This window comes from Morone saxatilis, unplaced genomic scaffold (genome assembly GCF_004916995.1).
Source record: "Morone saxatilis isolate NCDOM2014 unplaced genomic scaffold, NCSU_SB_2.0 Contig10, whole genome shotgun sequence".
In the NCBI taxonomy this organism is placed as follows: Eukaryota; Metazoa; Chordata; class Actinopteri; family Moronidae; genus Morone; species Morone saxatilis.
Window position 1 is genome coordinate 17,339,577 of NW_023339652.1, and position 14,398 is coordinate 17,353,974.

Below are 14,398 nucleotides of genomic sequence, written 5' to 3' on the forward strand. Positions count from 1 at the left end.
CATTGAAGGACTGTGTGTGTGTGTGTTTGTGGAGGGAGGGGGTTAAACCGGGGAGCACTTAACTGTGGAATGGTGGGGTGGAGGGGCAGATGTTTCATACAGATTTCATACAGTCCACACAGCGACAGTGAGACAGGTCAACAGTAACACAGGGAGAAACAAGCAGGGAGGGGTTCAATGCAGAGGAGGCTTGCACTGGCACTTCTCAAGTTTGGCACCCTTCCTCAGGCAGCATCCACTTATGCTTTTTAATGTTCTTTTTACTTCTCAGAGCCTATCCACAATGTTAATAAACAGCCCCCATCCTTTATTCCCTATAAATGTTACTAGCTGGTATCTTTTATTTTGGATACACACTTACTCACTTACAGTTTATGGAGTTTTAAACTATCATGGAGTCTGGGTCTTCAACAGGGGTTCCTCAGAGTTACTGCGGGGGGGTCGCCAAATCATTGTTTGATCATTTATTGAATTAAAACACATCTGAAAAGACACATTAACGCGAAGCCAACATATTATTAGATAAACTGGCCTATGTGTAAAATATATATGTATATATATATGTTGTACATGTTATTGTAGGCCCAGTTTAAAATGCCACATAATTTAATACAGTATATGTAGTAGGGGTCCCTGCTCCATCTCTCTACAAGCTATGGGGTCCTTGGCCTGATACAAGTTTATGTAAAGGGAGGAAACACACTGTATGTTCCAGTGCTCTTAAAAATTGTAGTCTCTACATTGTACAATAAATGATACTTGCAGATCTTTTATATAGGCAATGAAATCAGGGATGTGGAGATGATTAAAAACAATTAATTATTTGGGTAGTAACTGTAAAGTAAGCAACACTTTAAAGACAATGTAATAACAAGAAAGAGTTGAATTAGTTTCAATCTATCTTATTGAAATCAAACTGAATATTTCTGTTATTAATAATGTGAATAAAGTTTAGGTACACTACACTCCATCCAGTGGTGAATTATTACTAACTACATTTAGAAGAGTACTGACTTGAATGGAGGTACCTGTACTTTACTACTGCGTGTATTTGGCAGCTATAGTTACTAGAGGCTTTGCTGATAGGACTGTACATACAAAATAAAGCTATTATGATCTCATAAAATACAATTCCAAGTTACAGACTATACCAGTGATTCCAGGTTGCCAAATGACTAAAGGAAGATAGAAAAAAAGAAATAAAAAGATCACAAACAAATTCAGATTTTTCTCAATTTATATGTTTTCGTCCAGGGGTCTGGAGAGGTGAATGTATGCTTGCAAACTTTTGTCATGAGGGGTCCCCAGCAGGCAGCCCACAACCCCAAAAGAACTGGAACCAGTACAGGATTAAACTACCCAACAGCACAGAAAGTAGTTCAAATGAGCTCCACCTCCACTACAACGTGAAAATGCTGCGTACACTTTCATGCACCAGCAACTAACACAGCCAGGGTCCATTCAGTTACATAATGACATTAACTCAAGTACAAGCACCACATTGAGCTACTTATACTTTACTAAGTATTTTAATTTTACACTCCTTCATGCTGCTTCTCTTCAGCAATTAGAGGGACATGTTTTACTAATCACTCCATTTATTTAACAGCTGAGATCAGCAGAGATTTGACATTAAAAACATATGAGAAATATAACACACATTCCTGCAGATTAAGCTGAATGAGTTCCATCTACACCAGCTGTAGCATTACAATGCTGCTTTCACACTGATGCATCATCACTAACAATATAATAATGTAATGTTTAACACAGTGGTTGTCAAACTGGGATCCAGGGATCAAAATGGGTATTTGAGTGGGTAGTAGGGGGTCCCCAGCAAAAGGAGGAACAAAAGGAATATTTTAATATGAAAAAGTTTGGGAACCTATAACATATCTGTCACAGGGGCCCATTAAGTAAACACATCTGCACTTTTATAGCCAACACTGATGTAAGACTGTAATGGAGAATTTCTGCATGATGTTATCTTCATATCATTTTTACCTTTATCTTTTTTTAAACGCTTTTATTTTGATGGAACCTTTTTTGTTTTGCACACTTTGTAACTATGTTTTGAAAGCTGCTATACAAATAAAATTATTATTATTATTATTAGATCATGTAAATGATCTTAATACTTCCTCCAGCACTGCATAATCAGTACTTTTACTGTTCATAGTTTAAGGGGCTAGTATAATACTTCTGTATTCCTACTTCAGTCAAATGTATCATTATAAATATATACCTTTTACTCATAAATGAAGTATTTTTACATTTTTATTTGACTTTTTTTAAACTTAAATATCTGACTTTGTGATATTAAGTCAATATTTTGAGATACTAAGTCATTATTGTTTGGTTTTCATAATAATGACTTACAGAATCTTTTTTCTCCGTCACTTTGGCAGAAATGGGCTTCCATAGATCAGGCAGAGATGTCTCGTTGAAAAGTTGTCTGCGCACCTGTAGCTCCATCGCACAGTCCTGTCTATAACGCATCAGTAAAGCCCTGCAGCTGCTGCACAGACACTCACTAAAGCACCCATCCTATATCATATGTTGTAGAGGCACTCAATAGAAGAATCATTGAACATGCACTTTGAATCCAGTTGTACTCACTGAGTGAAAGCAGCAGCCATGTGATCCTCATAGTCGCTCTCATCCTGTTTCTGCCTGTTTCTCCCGGATGGATTTATCCTTCATGCAGCGCTGCGCTACGACTCCTCACTGAGGATGTGGGGACGATTCGGGAAGATAAACCCGGGTCTGGCCGCTGACTGACGCCGTCCTGTCACGCCTTTCTCCTTGAATTTGTATCTCAAGTAAATGATCTCGCACAACTTATTGTTCACTTTTCTTCTTCTTTTAAAGTGAAAGCCAAGAATGCCTTTGTGTGTCCGCTGCTTCTTTCTCTCCTCTCTCTGCAGAGTTGGGGATTTGTGTGTGTGTGTAGATGTGTGTGTGTGTGTGTGTTGGGGGTGAAGAGTGTTTCTGTGGTCTCCTTGGCGGTGTCGTTGTTGCTCAGTGTCTCTCTACCTCTCTCTCTCTCTCTCTCTCTCTCTCCTCTTGGTGCTGTATTGTGCTCTGTCAGTCCTCAGTGTTTCAGCCAGTGTAGCACTGCCCATGCTGTCCCTGCCTCCCTTATCATGAGGAACCAGGGGCAGACCCAGCCCGGTCCAATCCCTGAGCTCTGGACTGGCTCTCGGCTGCCGGGACATTTTGAATAACAAAGGAAGCCGTGAGACAATGTGTTCCCCTGGTTTTGATTCTTTCCTAAAATGGTCCATGACTCAAGGACGCTGGGTGAAGTCACATCAGCAGCGATGTTGTTTGATCAAGGGAAAGGCCCGTTGGGATCCACAGTCAGCATGTCTTCATGTTGACTTGTCCTCCTCTGAACACATTCACACACACAGGCGGGAGTGTCTGTGGAGCTTCAGACCTAACATCTGTAGCTTTGACTTCAGTCACAAAAATGAGGAGCTATTAACCTGACTGCTGGGAGACGTATCTCCCTAGTTCAAGTGTCGTTTTGTTGGTCAGCATTCACACACATGAAAGGCATCTAAACGTGATTATGAAACTTTGTGTCTAAGCCAGCACAATCTGAAAACGCTATTTTCTCCCTGTGTTTTGGTCGTCCATCTATAAACCATTTTCCAAATCATACAGAACCCCTGGGTCACAGTGGTCATTTGAATACATTTTGTACTCCCTCTGGTCCATAGACTTGTAGGCTGCTGAAGGTTGTGACCAGTGGTGGACTCGGGCTTTTGAGGGGTAGGGGTGAAAAAAGCAAAAAGGGCACCAGTGTGCAGAAAGTTGGGATGAATTCATGGTGAAACGGCTTAGTCAGGGATAGCACCCCAGAGGGCACCTTATTGTGTTTTGTCCACTTGACGAAAACCCTTGATGTTATCTAGCACCCTGGAGGACACTTTATCATGTTTTCTCTACTGGAAAGGCACCTTGGTCGGCACTTTATCATGTTTTATCTATCAGGGGAACCCTGGAGGGCATTTATTGTGTTTTCTCCACTGGCAAGCATCTTAAAAGGGCACGTCATCACATTTCTTCCACAGGAAGGGCTGCGTATGATGTTTTATTTGCCACAGATATCCAAGGGGGCAATTTTGCAGCGCTTCCTAAATATGGTGGCAACTGCCCCTTGAGTCAGGCTGTAGAGCTATGGCTGTTGCTGTGATTATGGCAGTAGCCATGGCTGCACACATTAGTTTGTAATGGTGTAACTACAGTGTGACATACCCAAATCGGAATATGTTGGTCATAAAGCACAAATTATGCAATGGAAATGGATATTTCTTCTATTCGAAGTTGCTCATTTTATTTATAAAAAATGCAGCTCCATGATTAGTTCAGCATAGTTTAAAAACAGGTTGCATCTACCTTAAACAATCACTGATTAATGCACTGCCTGGGATCAGGAGGAACGCAAAAGTATTATGAGGGAATGTAATAGCAGTTCGAAAAATCCCTGTCTCTAAAGTGACAGGAGGCTGCGACGGTCCAGGGCTCTGTAGCAGTCAGGGTAAGGTTGTTACCTGATTGATTGATTATGAAATTGTGATTTCGTTATTGGTCTCAGTGCAGCAGTGCAGTAATAAGGCTGCCTGGTTAACGTAAGGAATTTATTATCAGAGCACACATCAAATTATTTTATGCTCATTCAGTTTGGTCAATTGCGATTGGTCCTTATTAAGACACAGTATAGGTCATCTCTGTGGCAGGAAGGGACTGATCAGATTAAACCAGTTGACTCAACACAGTGGAGTGGCTGTGATCCACAGTTTTGTCGTTCGTAGACCGACATAAAATACATGAAAAAGGAGCGAGTTAGCTGTTGTCCAGTTGTTTAGGTGTTTCAGTGTGGATGGACTTGAATTGAGACTTGGTCTTGCCCCAAAAGACTTCTGGGTGTTTGGCATCACATTCCGCATCAGACCTGGACAGCCTAACTGTTAAAAAAACACACAAAATAAATCAGTGTCATAGGTTTCACATTTCTTCACTTCTTTTCACATTTTCATATAAGTTCATCTCAAAAAGCCTGATTCTGTTTGTTTTTTTACTTACTCCTGCACAAAACTTAACTATTTTACAAGCATTGTTTATGCATATGTAACAGAAACTCTAATGAACCCATCCTCATTGTGTCTTTTCTTGTGCTGTGAGTTTTAAATGGTGAATATCCTGTCCCATTAGCCTGCAATGACAGTTTAATTTACTCTAGAAGTGGGCACACTGGTCCAGCTGGCGTTGTGTTTGACTTTTGGATTAAAGTCAGGCATTTCGGCGAGATTGTTGCCCTGCAGGAACCACAGAGACTCAGTCGCTTGTAGCCATGGAGACGGATATTCACAAACGTCCCAGGAATTGCTTTCAGGGCACTTTTACTATGCCTCCATTCACTTAGCTCCAAATCTCCGTTGACTGACGGGTCACAACTGGATTAAATCCAGATCCCCCCCTGAATGCAACACCAACCAGCGCGTCTATTTAAAAAGAAAAAGAGAGACTTTGTAATCGTCTAACTGCTGTTGTGCTTTTCGAAACTATGCAAACTCCACTGGCTGTTGATGGGAAGTCTGGGAAAAAAATAGGAGATAACATCAGGGGTGTGGAGGTTTTCCTGGGTGTTTCCTTCCACTGCAACAGTTAGTCAGTCATTAATAAAAGGCTTTAGAGACTGAGCTTCAAAGACATAGAGCTTCACGAGTCACGCTTGGACTGCAGATCTGGAAAACTTACACCAAGTGATCTTGGGATTGGTGTAATTGTGTGTGTACATGTGTACATTAGGATCCATGCTCGTGGTGTGAGTGTACATTGCAACCATTTGAATACTGCTCAGCCTTCCAAGCATGTAGGACAGTGGTTCCCAACCAATAGGGGGACACCAAAGCTTCACGGGGGATCGCAAGGCCTTCTTGATTTTAAGGGGTGGGAAAAAACTTAAACATAACTTTTTTTGGGGGGGAGAAAAAAGCTATAGTGTCCGTTTTCGGCTACTTCAGGAACATGGGAGGTCAACATGGCGGATTCTGACAGAAAAATACTCTTCTCCTCTGTAGATAAAAATGTCTCATTTTAAGGTAACAAAAACACAACAATTTCTTTATTTTTCAGGTGATTGGTAGACTAATGAAAACATATATATGATTTTTATTCCATCCAAATAGATCCCTATGTTACACACTGGACCTTTAAGTTGACATGGTGAACTTGCAAAATACTCTCCTGGCATATTTTGGGCAGAGCATAGTGATTACATAATTTGGGAAAAGAGAAACTTCTCGGTAAAAACAGTGGGATGGGGTTTTTTTCAATCAACTTTTCGACAATGAGCTGTCTCGGACACAAAGTAGTAATGATCAGCAGTCTATGAGTGGCAACAGTTGACATCAAAGTGGATGAAGAACATCCTTCCTACCAGTCACAGCCGACAAGCGCACCACTGACAGGAGACACCAGCTCAGTCACATTCAGGAAGCTCTGTGACACATCCTTCCCTCTCTCCCTCCCTCCATCTGTCATTTTCTCAGTGATCTCAGTTCACTGAAGCGCTGATGCGTACATGTACAACCCGTCTGTCCTGAATCCAGCTGGCCCGATGAGGTGCATCATCCAGGCCACATGGAGGTAATGGAGGGTGAAATCTGTGAGGAGCTCCGGGATCAAACCACTCTTTAAGCACTAAAGCTAACATGACATTCCTCTGACCAGCTGCAGGAATTAGAATGGCTGCTGGTAGTCAAGCATGCAGGCACACTCAGACATTCAACAGTGCTAATCTGACTTCGGGAGTGCAAACACAATATCAGTGATTGCAGGGCACAAAGATATCAAACTATCTAAAAGTTACCTTTGAGTTTTAAGTTAGCATAGACAGGGCCTTGAGTGTTTTCAATCTGCAACTTCACTGCTACATACCACTTAATCCTCCACACAGGGATGATGATATATATTATTTTTTCGTATTCACAGCTTGTTTTTGCTGCCTCCAAGTGGCCAAAAAATGAGTCACTGCAGGTTTTACTACAACCAGTCCTTCTACTCCAGCAGGTAGCATCCCTAAAATCCACTCTGTCTAACCCATTGTTGCCCTATTAGCACTTTTTTATTTTCCTTTTTTTCTATGCTAACGCAAAATAAAATAAACTAGCTAGCTGTGCCAAATGGATAATCATGACACCAAACTGTCTGAGAAGCAAGGGCAAGTGCACAATTTTTTGACTGGGGTGGCAGAAGTGGGGCACTGACTTAGGCAGGGGTGTCATCAAGTATGTGTCTCAGCTTTCCAGTCATTCCCAGTTTATACAATTGCAATGCAGTTTAGTGACCCAAGTATGCAGAAATATTCAAATGCACTAGGTGGAAAAAACACATTTATACCACATATTAAACAAACAACTGTAATTCTAGATGATAGACCGCTAATATTCTTAACAATAACAATGGTAGAAGTAGTATAAAGTAGAAATAAAATGCTAAGTTGTCATTTGTTTGTTGTTTGTTTTTTCATATAAATTAATTGCATTAATTAGCAGCAGCAGGAACTATTTTAAACGCGTCCTCCGCATTTCCTTTTTCATATGTCAACTTCTACCTTTACCAAGCATCATTTATTTTTTTATTTTTTGGCAATTTGAGGTCTTTTTCACATTCCTGGCATTTATACTGACGTTTATTATAAGCACATCAAAAACACCTTGTGTGGCAACACCAATCACCATCAAGTTTTGCCTATTTATTTTTTCTTTTAGGATGGAGAAACTAGTGTCCTTAGGTAACACTAGAATTTTGATATCCAAACCAATACAATTCTAGATAGGCCACGTAATTCCTGAAATAAAACAAGACATAAACCATGAAAATGCAACAAATTCTCAGGTTTTAGTTTTTCTGTTGAGGGAGGACTCTCTACCTATAACCGTGGAGAAATGGCATCAGTCACCCTGATTCAGATGTGTGAGTGCTGTTAGAAATCTGCTGGCAGCGAGCCCTGCCCTCTCATGTCCGGCATTTGGAATTCCTCAGCCGTGAGCTCAGCCGCTCTGTGCCGGCCGGCGCTCCGGTGGTTTTGTCCTCTCTCTGGGCCTGGGGCAGCGCTCGCTCCCTCCTTCGCCTCATTAGCCTGCTACAATGAGGCGGGCATGCCAGGAATGTGAGAGTGCATTCTTCCTCGTACCCCCCAGCTCCCCACCAGTAACCTCCTCAGCACCTTCTGGGTCTCCTTTGAACACTCATTGTCCCCCCCACCACCGTCCTCTATCCTCACTCCTCCACATCTCACATAGCATCCCCCTTACAAAGCTCCTCTTCCCCCCTGTGGTTCCCCTCCTCACGAGGCTCAAATCTCCCACCTCGGTGCTCCTCGCTGCTTGTTTCTCAAAATATCATGGCTTTCCGAAATTCTCTTGAGACATGGTACCAATCGCGGAGAGATAAGACTCTGATCCTCCCCATAATTTAGTACATTTTTTGTATCAGCTCTGACAGATTTACGGCAGCAACATCTGTGTGCAAAGGTTTCTGTTCTTGTTGCATATATCTAAATGATAGTTGTGACACATTCTCAGAATCTCAGTTCGTCATTTGGGATTTAGAAATGTTCTCTGAGTAATAGCTGCATAGACATGTTAGTCATTCTTTTCACTTTTTTTCAGTGCATAAACAGGGTGAGGAAGCTAATTTAGCATCGGAAACTGTAGTCCATAAACAATTAGGGAAAGGAAACCAACAGAACAGCAGGAACATTTTTGCAGACTCAAAATGTTAAGCTACAGCACAAGTCTATTTGGCATCAAACAAAAATTAGATTCCTACTATACTAATGCCAAAAAGTAATTTTTTATAATAGATTTTTATATGTTTAAGACTACTGTAAGATTACTGTAATTGTTTTTTGGCTACATGGGGGCAGTTAACAAGCTGTTGTAAAACAGTTGTTACACACCCAGAAGATATGTTTCTGGCCAACTGACTGTTCCCAAAAGGACCAGTGTGCAGGATTTAGTGGTATCTAGTGGTGAAGATGCAGATGGCAACCAACTTAATACCACTCGTCTCAACCGAGTGTTTAGGAGAAACTACTGTGGCTGCAAAATTTTGAAATTGAAATGCTGGCCCTATCTAGAAGCAATGTTTGGTTAGTGAAAACTGAAACATTGTGGTTTAACATGGCAGACCCACTCCCTCTGTAGATCCAAAAAGCTAAGTCTAAGGTAATAAAAACACAATGATTCTTGTTCTCAGGTGATTATACACCAATGAAAACATACCTGTGAATTATATAATCCATTTCTGACAATTCATTCCTTCTAAATGTTACACACTGGCCTGTTTTGTGTTTTTATATTTAGAAGTCTAAATATAGATTGGGGTTAAAGATCATTAAAGTTCAACATAGTTCAGCAATAAGCTTATTTGCTTTCTTGTCGAGAGTTAGATGAGATTGATATGACTCTCATGTCTGTCCACTGAATATAAAGCTGGAGCTAGTAGCTGGCTAGCTTAGCTTAGCATACAGACTGAACCTATAAGTCCAGTATTCATTTTTATTTTAGCTCTGTTTTGGAGCCCAAAAAGACTATTTGATGTCATGGCATTAGCTAATGGAGAAGTAGTAGTAGTTGCTGTCTGTCTATAGTTGAGTGCTGAGCGTATTGTGTGTACTGTTTGTTGTTTTGCTGAAAACAGAAGGTACGTGGGTAATAATTATCTGTGGGTTCATTGCTGCAAGTGACTCCTTTCACATTACACATAGTCATTACATTTATTGTTAATATATAAATATTGATAGGTGCAGCTTTAATTAAATTACACCAAAACATTTGTCCTAACTTTGCAAATGGAGCTCCACATGTTCAATTCCCTAGTTGTTTGATAAATTCACTACTTGGTCTAAAATACATCTGTTTCTTCAACTATTAAATACATACATACTTTTCCTTATGTGAATATATTCTTATATATTCATGAGTGTTCCAATCATACTTTTGGGTCATGACAGGATATGACGTTGATATGGTGTTCGATTTGGGCTGCACCCAAGCCTCTTTTTTTAACCTAATATTGTTAACATTCTTGTTAATCTGCACCATACAAGTACTGCATCTGTTGTCTTGGGTTCTTTTACAGACATTAAAGGCCAAGTGTAGCATTCAGCACTTGCCAGCAGTTACATATTCCATGCATGACTCACAATTAATTAAGTTTCTCGCAGAGCCTGCAACCCAGTACCATATAAGCCCACCTCATGACATCATCAACAAGTTAAATGCCAACCAGATCCTATACACCAGTGGTTCCCAACCTTTTTCATTAAGGGACCCCTTCTCAATCATTTAGTAAACCGATGACCGCTTGACATATTTTATGGATTTTTCATATTGCATTAAAAACTGTACAATGAACCCAAATAATGAACTAAGTAACTGTAAGAAGTTTGTCTAAAACGAGTGATTTGGATGAATTTTGAGCAGAATAATAATGTTAATGTGTTTTTTAACGACTTACAGGCTACCAGATTGCAGTAGTGAAGGAGACACAAAGTAAACAGTGTTGCACAGAATGTTGTTAGTGGTACTGAAGAGTAAGGAGAACACCAGCAACCAACCAGACCCAAATGACATTTGCAGGTACATTTACATGCTGTTTAATGTGCTGCAGCTGAGCAACTAATTTAGCAATCTAGCCAGCAAACTAACTGCTCTCTTCCCTGGGAATGTTTGTTTGGTGGCTCATTTAACTGGCTAACATTACGGTGCAGGACAAAATCTTGTGTTTGTGTTTGTAAGTTAGATAAGAAGGAGACTTGTGAGTTGTTGTTCAGAGTCTGTGTCAGCTGCTGTCTGGTTCCGTGTGACCATCTGCTCTGCCTACGATAGAACACTGACGGTACTGCTTTATGCAAGATTTAACTGGCTGTATCAAAATAAGGTCTTGATCCATCTACGTCGTCAGATATTGTAACAGTATTCCGTCGAATTAATGCAAAGCTAGAGGGCGCCATCATGAAACCAAAAAATATAACATTATATAATATAAGTTTTGCCTGATTTTTTTTTTATGGTGTATATAGCAGATCTGTATGTTGTAGCAGACTAGAAAATTTTATTTAATTTTATCTGGACTTAAAATCATTTTTTCAATGAGCACAGAGAAACTTTCCACTTTCAGCAGATGAATGTGAAAACATCCTTCTAGTGTCAAAACTCTGCACATACAGCATTCTGCAAAGACTTAAAAGTCTTAAGTTGTAGAACTTTTGCTGCCATCTACAGGTTGAAAATGTAGTCTGTCATTGACAGATGTGTATCCACACTACACTGTGTCATCAGCACAGGGGAAACAAACAGCTCCAGCAGTAGATACAGACTGGCAGCAGTTGTAAAGAAGCTGTAATACCCCTCCTCCTTGGGGATTTGAGCAATAAAGTAAGGGGTAAAGAGCACAGCTGTGCTGGATTGTGTGAGTGTGGTATAGATCTCTTGAAGAAAAAAATTAGCTTCACCTCTCTATCTTTCATTTTCTTCATTATGACCCTCTCCTGCTGCTTTATCTGCCTCTGCCTGAACACAGCTTCCCATTCTGGCAGCAGGAGGTTATCAGTTAATCCATTCATTAACAGAGTGGGAAGGATCCAATCCTCCGCAAGGCAAACCACTCCAATTACCAGGATCACACACACACACACACACACACACACACACACAAATATGAACCTGTTAGTAGGAGCAGACTTTTAAATACAGTCCTGCAAATACCTTGTCTGTATCTTTACTGCTGTTTTGTACATTTGTATCCAATGCTAGGAAGGGAACACATGAGCATTAAATAAGCAACAAAACCCAAGAGAACAGAGAAACACTGAGCAAACAGCAGCAGCAACAACAACAACAGCTGCACTGACGGTCTGGATGGACTAGCAGTAAGATCAGAGGGTCACTGAAAACATCCTATGTGGACCATCCCCACATCAATGGAACTGCTGAAGAAAGGGTCTCACAACTTCAACACCACTAAGGGGCTCTCCAACTTCCACAGATCTTCCCTCATCAAAAAAGCACATACAGTGCCTGCACTTCCTCTGGAGGCTGAAGAAGGTCAATCTACACCCTGGGAGAATACTGACCAACTGCATCACAGTTTTACCACAGCATCTGATCGCAAAGCCCTGTAGCGGGTGGTGAAGAGAGCCCAATGAATCACAGGGACTGCTCTACCACCCATAAAGCACACCTCCAACAAAAGATGCCAGAGCAGAGCCCACAGCATCATCAGTGATCCCACACACCTGGGTCACCACCTGTTTGTCCCCTCCAGTGGTGGATGTGTGGAATAAGTTTTGAAGTGAACTTTTTCACATCAACTTCCTTTGAATCTTTTGTACATCTTCAGCATGGTGAGAAATCAGTGGTGTCAATTAGGGCCGATTATCTGCCATATTGAGATAATCAGCAGATGTGTGCGCCGATGAACAAAAAATGTCTTCGGACCCATTTGCAGGCAGCCCTGTCAGTGTGGACGCTGTGGAACTAGATTTGTGCTGTTAGGTTTCAAGCCCTGTACTATCACTCTCAGTCAGCTGGGAGAGCCATCCATCCTCTGGATGCCCTCGGCCTCTAGTTTGTGGTTGCACAGTTTCATGAGGCTGTGATTACTCTATGAAATTGCTACTATGGAGACTGACACCATCCCACATAAATATAATTGGGCTCATTGAATCCACAAGAGTCTCAGCTTTCCATTCAAATCCAATTTATGCAATTCTAATACCGTTTCTGAACCCTTGTATTCAGAAATATTCATATACACTAGACATTTATACTGCATGCAATTAGTATAAAGTGTGCATGTCTGTAAAGGGAAGAGGAGACTATTTATAATCCATCTTGCAGCCCCAGTGGTCCCTCTATAAACAGGTATGAGGTTTTGGACTACACTGAGTTTTAGCTCTGCAAGTAACCCAAGACTCCAGTTTGGAAACATTACTGTAGAAACCTTTGCAGAATCACACCCGTTTTATGAATCTGATCAGTTGGGGAAAACTGACTTTTACAAGCGATTTGGAGGAAAGGGAACAAGAATAAAGTCTTTACACAGTGCGAGGCAGTCGGGGGGACACAGTAACACATCGAGGAGTGAATGAATGAATGAGGCAAACATAGGACGAATAAGCAACAATTCCATGTTTTTGGGATGGGTTAGAGAAGCGAGAAACAGAAAGAATCTGAATAAGAGTGTGTGTGTGTGTTTGTGATTGTAAAAACAATGGGCTGCCCGCGCACACACACCTGCCATACCTATGATGGGCTTCTGCAAGACCAGGCCGATCACCTGCAGACAGATCCCCTCCAGCTGTTGAGTGATCTGAGACGGAGAATGAAAAAATATAGTATCAAATATCACATTACAATACCTTAACAGCACGTGTGACAGCTGTGTGTGTGTGTGTGTGTGTGTGTGTGTGAGTGTGAGAGAAAGAGACCTCCTTGTGGTCCTCCATGACAGTGAGGATGGTGTCGATGGTGCTGAGGATGCCGAGGGCCATGACAGTCTTGTCCTCATTCTCCTCGTACTCCTCACTCTGCAGGACCCTGGTGAAGATCTCCGCCTGCCACACACACACACACTTACTTCAGGACAACATTACAGTATATCTTCTGCAGTAACAGACTGAGACAGAGATGCATGTTCCCACCAGATTCTGGGTCATGTCCACAGCGATGGCGGCCACCTCCTGGTTATACTCGCAGATCATCTTCTGAATGACGTTGGTTAGGTCGTCATTCTCCGTCTCCTTTACCACATGCAACAGCTCCTGCATGATCGGCCTGATGTACGGCCTGATGTACAGCTTGGCTACACACACACACACACCCTAGAACCAAGACACACACAGACACACACAGGAACAAAGAGCACGTGTGTAAAATCTTCCATCACAGTATATAATGATATAGAATAACATGTAATGGCTTGTCTAAAACCTTTCTGATTGTTTCTTGCCCTTTTGCTGCCATACTGTATAATGCTGTTTCTACCTGCTTCCAGTCTCTGCTAAGCTAAGCTAACCACATCCTGTGGAGTTTGATCAAACAGTAACCTGATCGACGACAAGAGATGCCCGTCAAAGGTGGAGGCCGCCATCGCTCTGCAGACACTGGTCCACAACCAGGAACAAGGTCTGTGGAGGCAGCCTCGGATGTTGTTGTTACAGTGTTTGAAGTTGATAACGTAATATCAATACTTCAATCAGACTCATAGACTGAAAAGGCATGAGCAATAGTACGGATGAATAGTGTCCTGCAGGAATAGTCCCGTAAACCCCGGAACTGAGCTAGCATTTTAGCACCTCAGTTCCCCTGCCTAA

General features: G+C 41.5%; 2 protein-coding genes across 2 annotated transcripts in view; both read right to left on the bottom strand.

Annotated features, from left to right (window-relative positions):
• Positions 1 to 3,124, bottom strand: part of podxl (podocalyxin-like) — a 23,178-nt gene extending 20,054 nt beyond the window's left edge. Inside the window, exon 1 of the mRNA XM_035679263.1 lies at positions 2,620 to 3,124. Coding sequence (XP_035535156.1) covers positions 2,620 to 2,662 — 43 coding nt within the window. The 5' untranslated portion in view covers positions 2,663 to 3,124. The remainder of the gene's footprint in view (positions 1 to 2,619) is intronic.
• Positions 3,125 to 4,854: 1,730 nt separating this feature from the next.
• Positions 4,855 to 13,883, bottom strand: ipo8 (importin 8). The gene is made up of 4 exons (XM_035681180.1): positions 13,727 to 13,883; positions 13,514 to 13,639; positions 13,320 to 13,395; positions 4,855 to 4,976 (listed from the first exon to the last, which is right to left on the bottom strand). The coding sequence occupies exons 1-4, from the start codon at positions 13,850 to 13,852 to the stop codon at positions 4,855 to 4,857; spliced, it is 450 nt and encodes a 149-aa protein (XP_035537073.1). The 5' UTR covers positions 13,853 to 13,883.
• Positions 13,884 to 14,398: the final 515 nt, after the last annotated feature.

Coding starts and splice junctions, on each gene's coding strand:
- ipo8 (XM_035681180.1), bottom strand. CDS start 13,852: ATGCAGGAGCTGTTGCATGTGGTAAAGGAGACGGAGAATGACGACCTA. Junction 13,396..13,513: donor TCATGGAGGACCACAAGGAG/GTCTCTTTCTCT, acceptor TCTCCGTCTCAG/ATCACTCAACAGCTGGAGGG. Junction 4,977..13,319: donor GCCCATCATAGGTATGGCAG/GTGTGTGTGCGC, acceptor TTTTTTTAACAG/TTAGGCTGTCCAGGTCTGAT.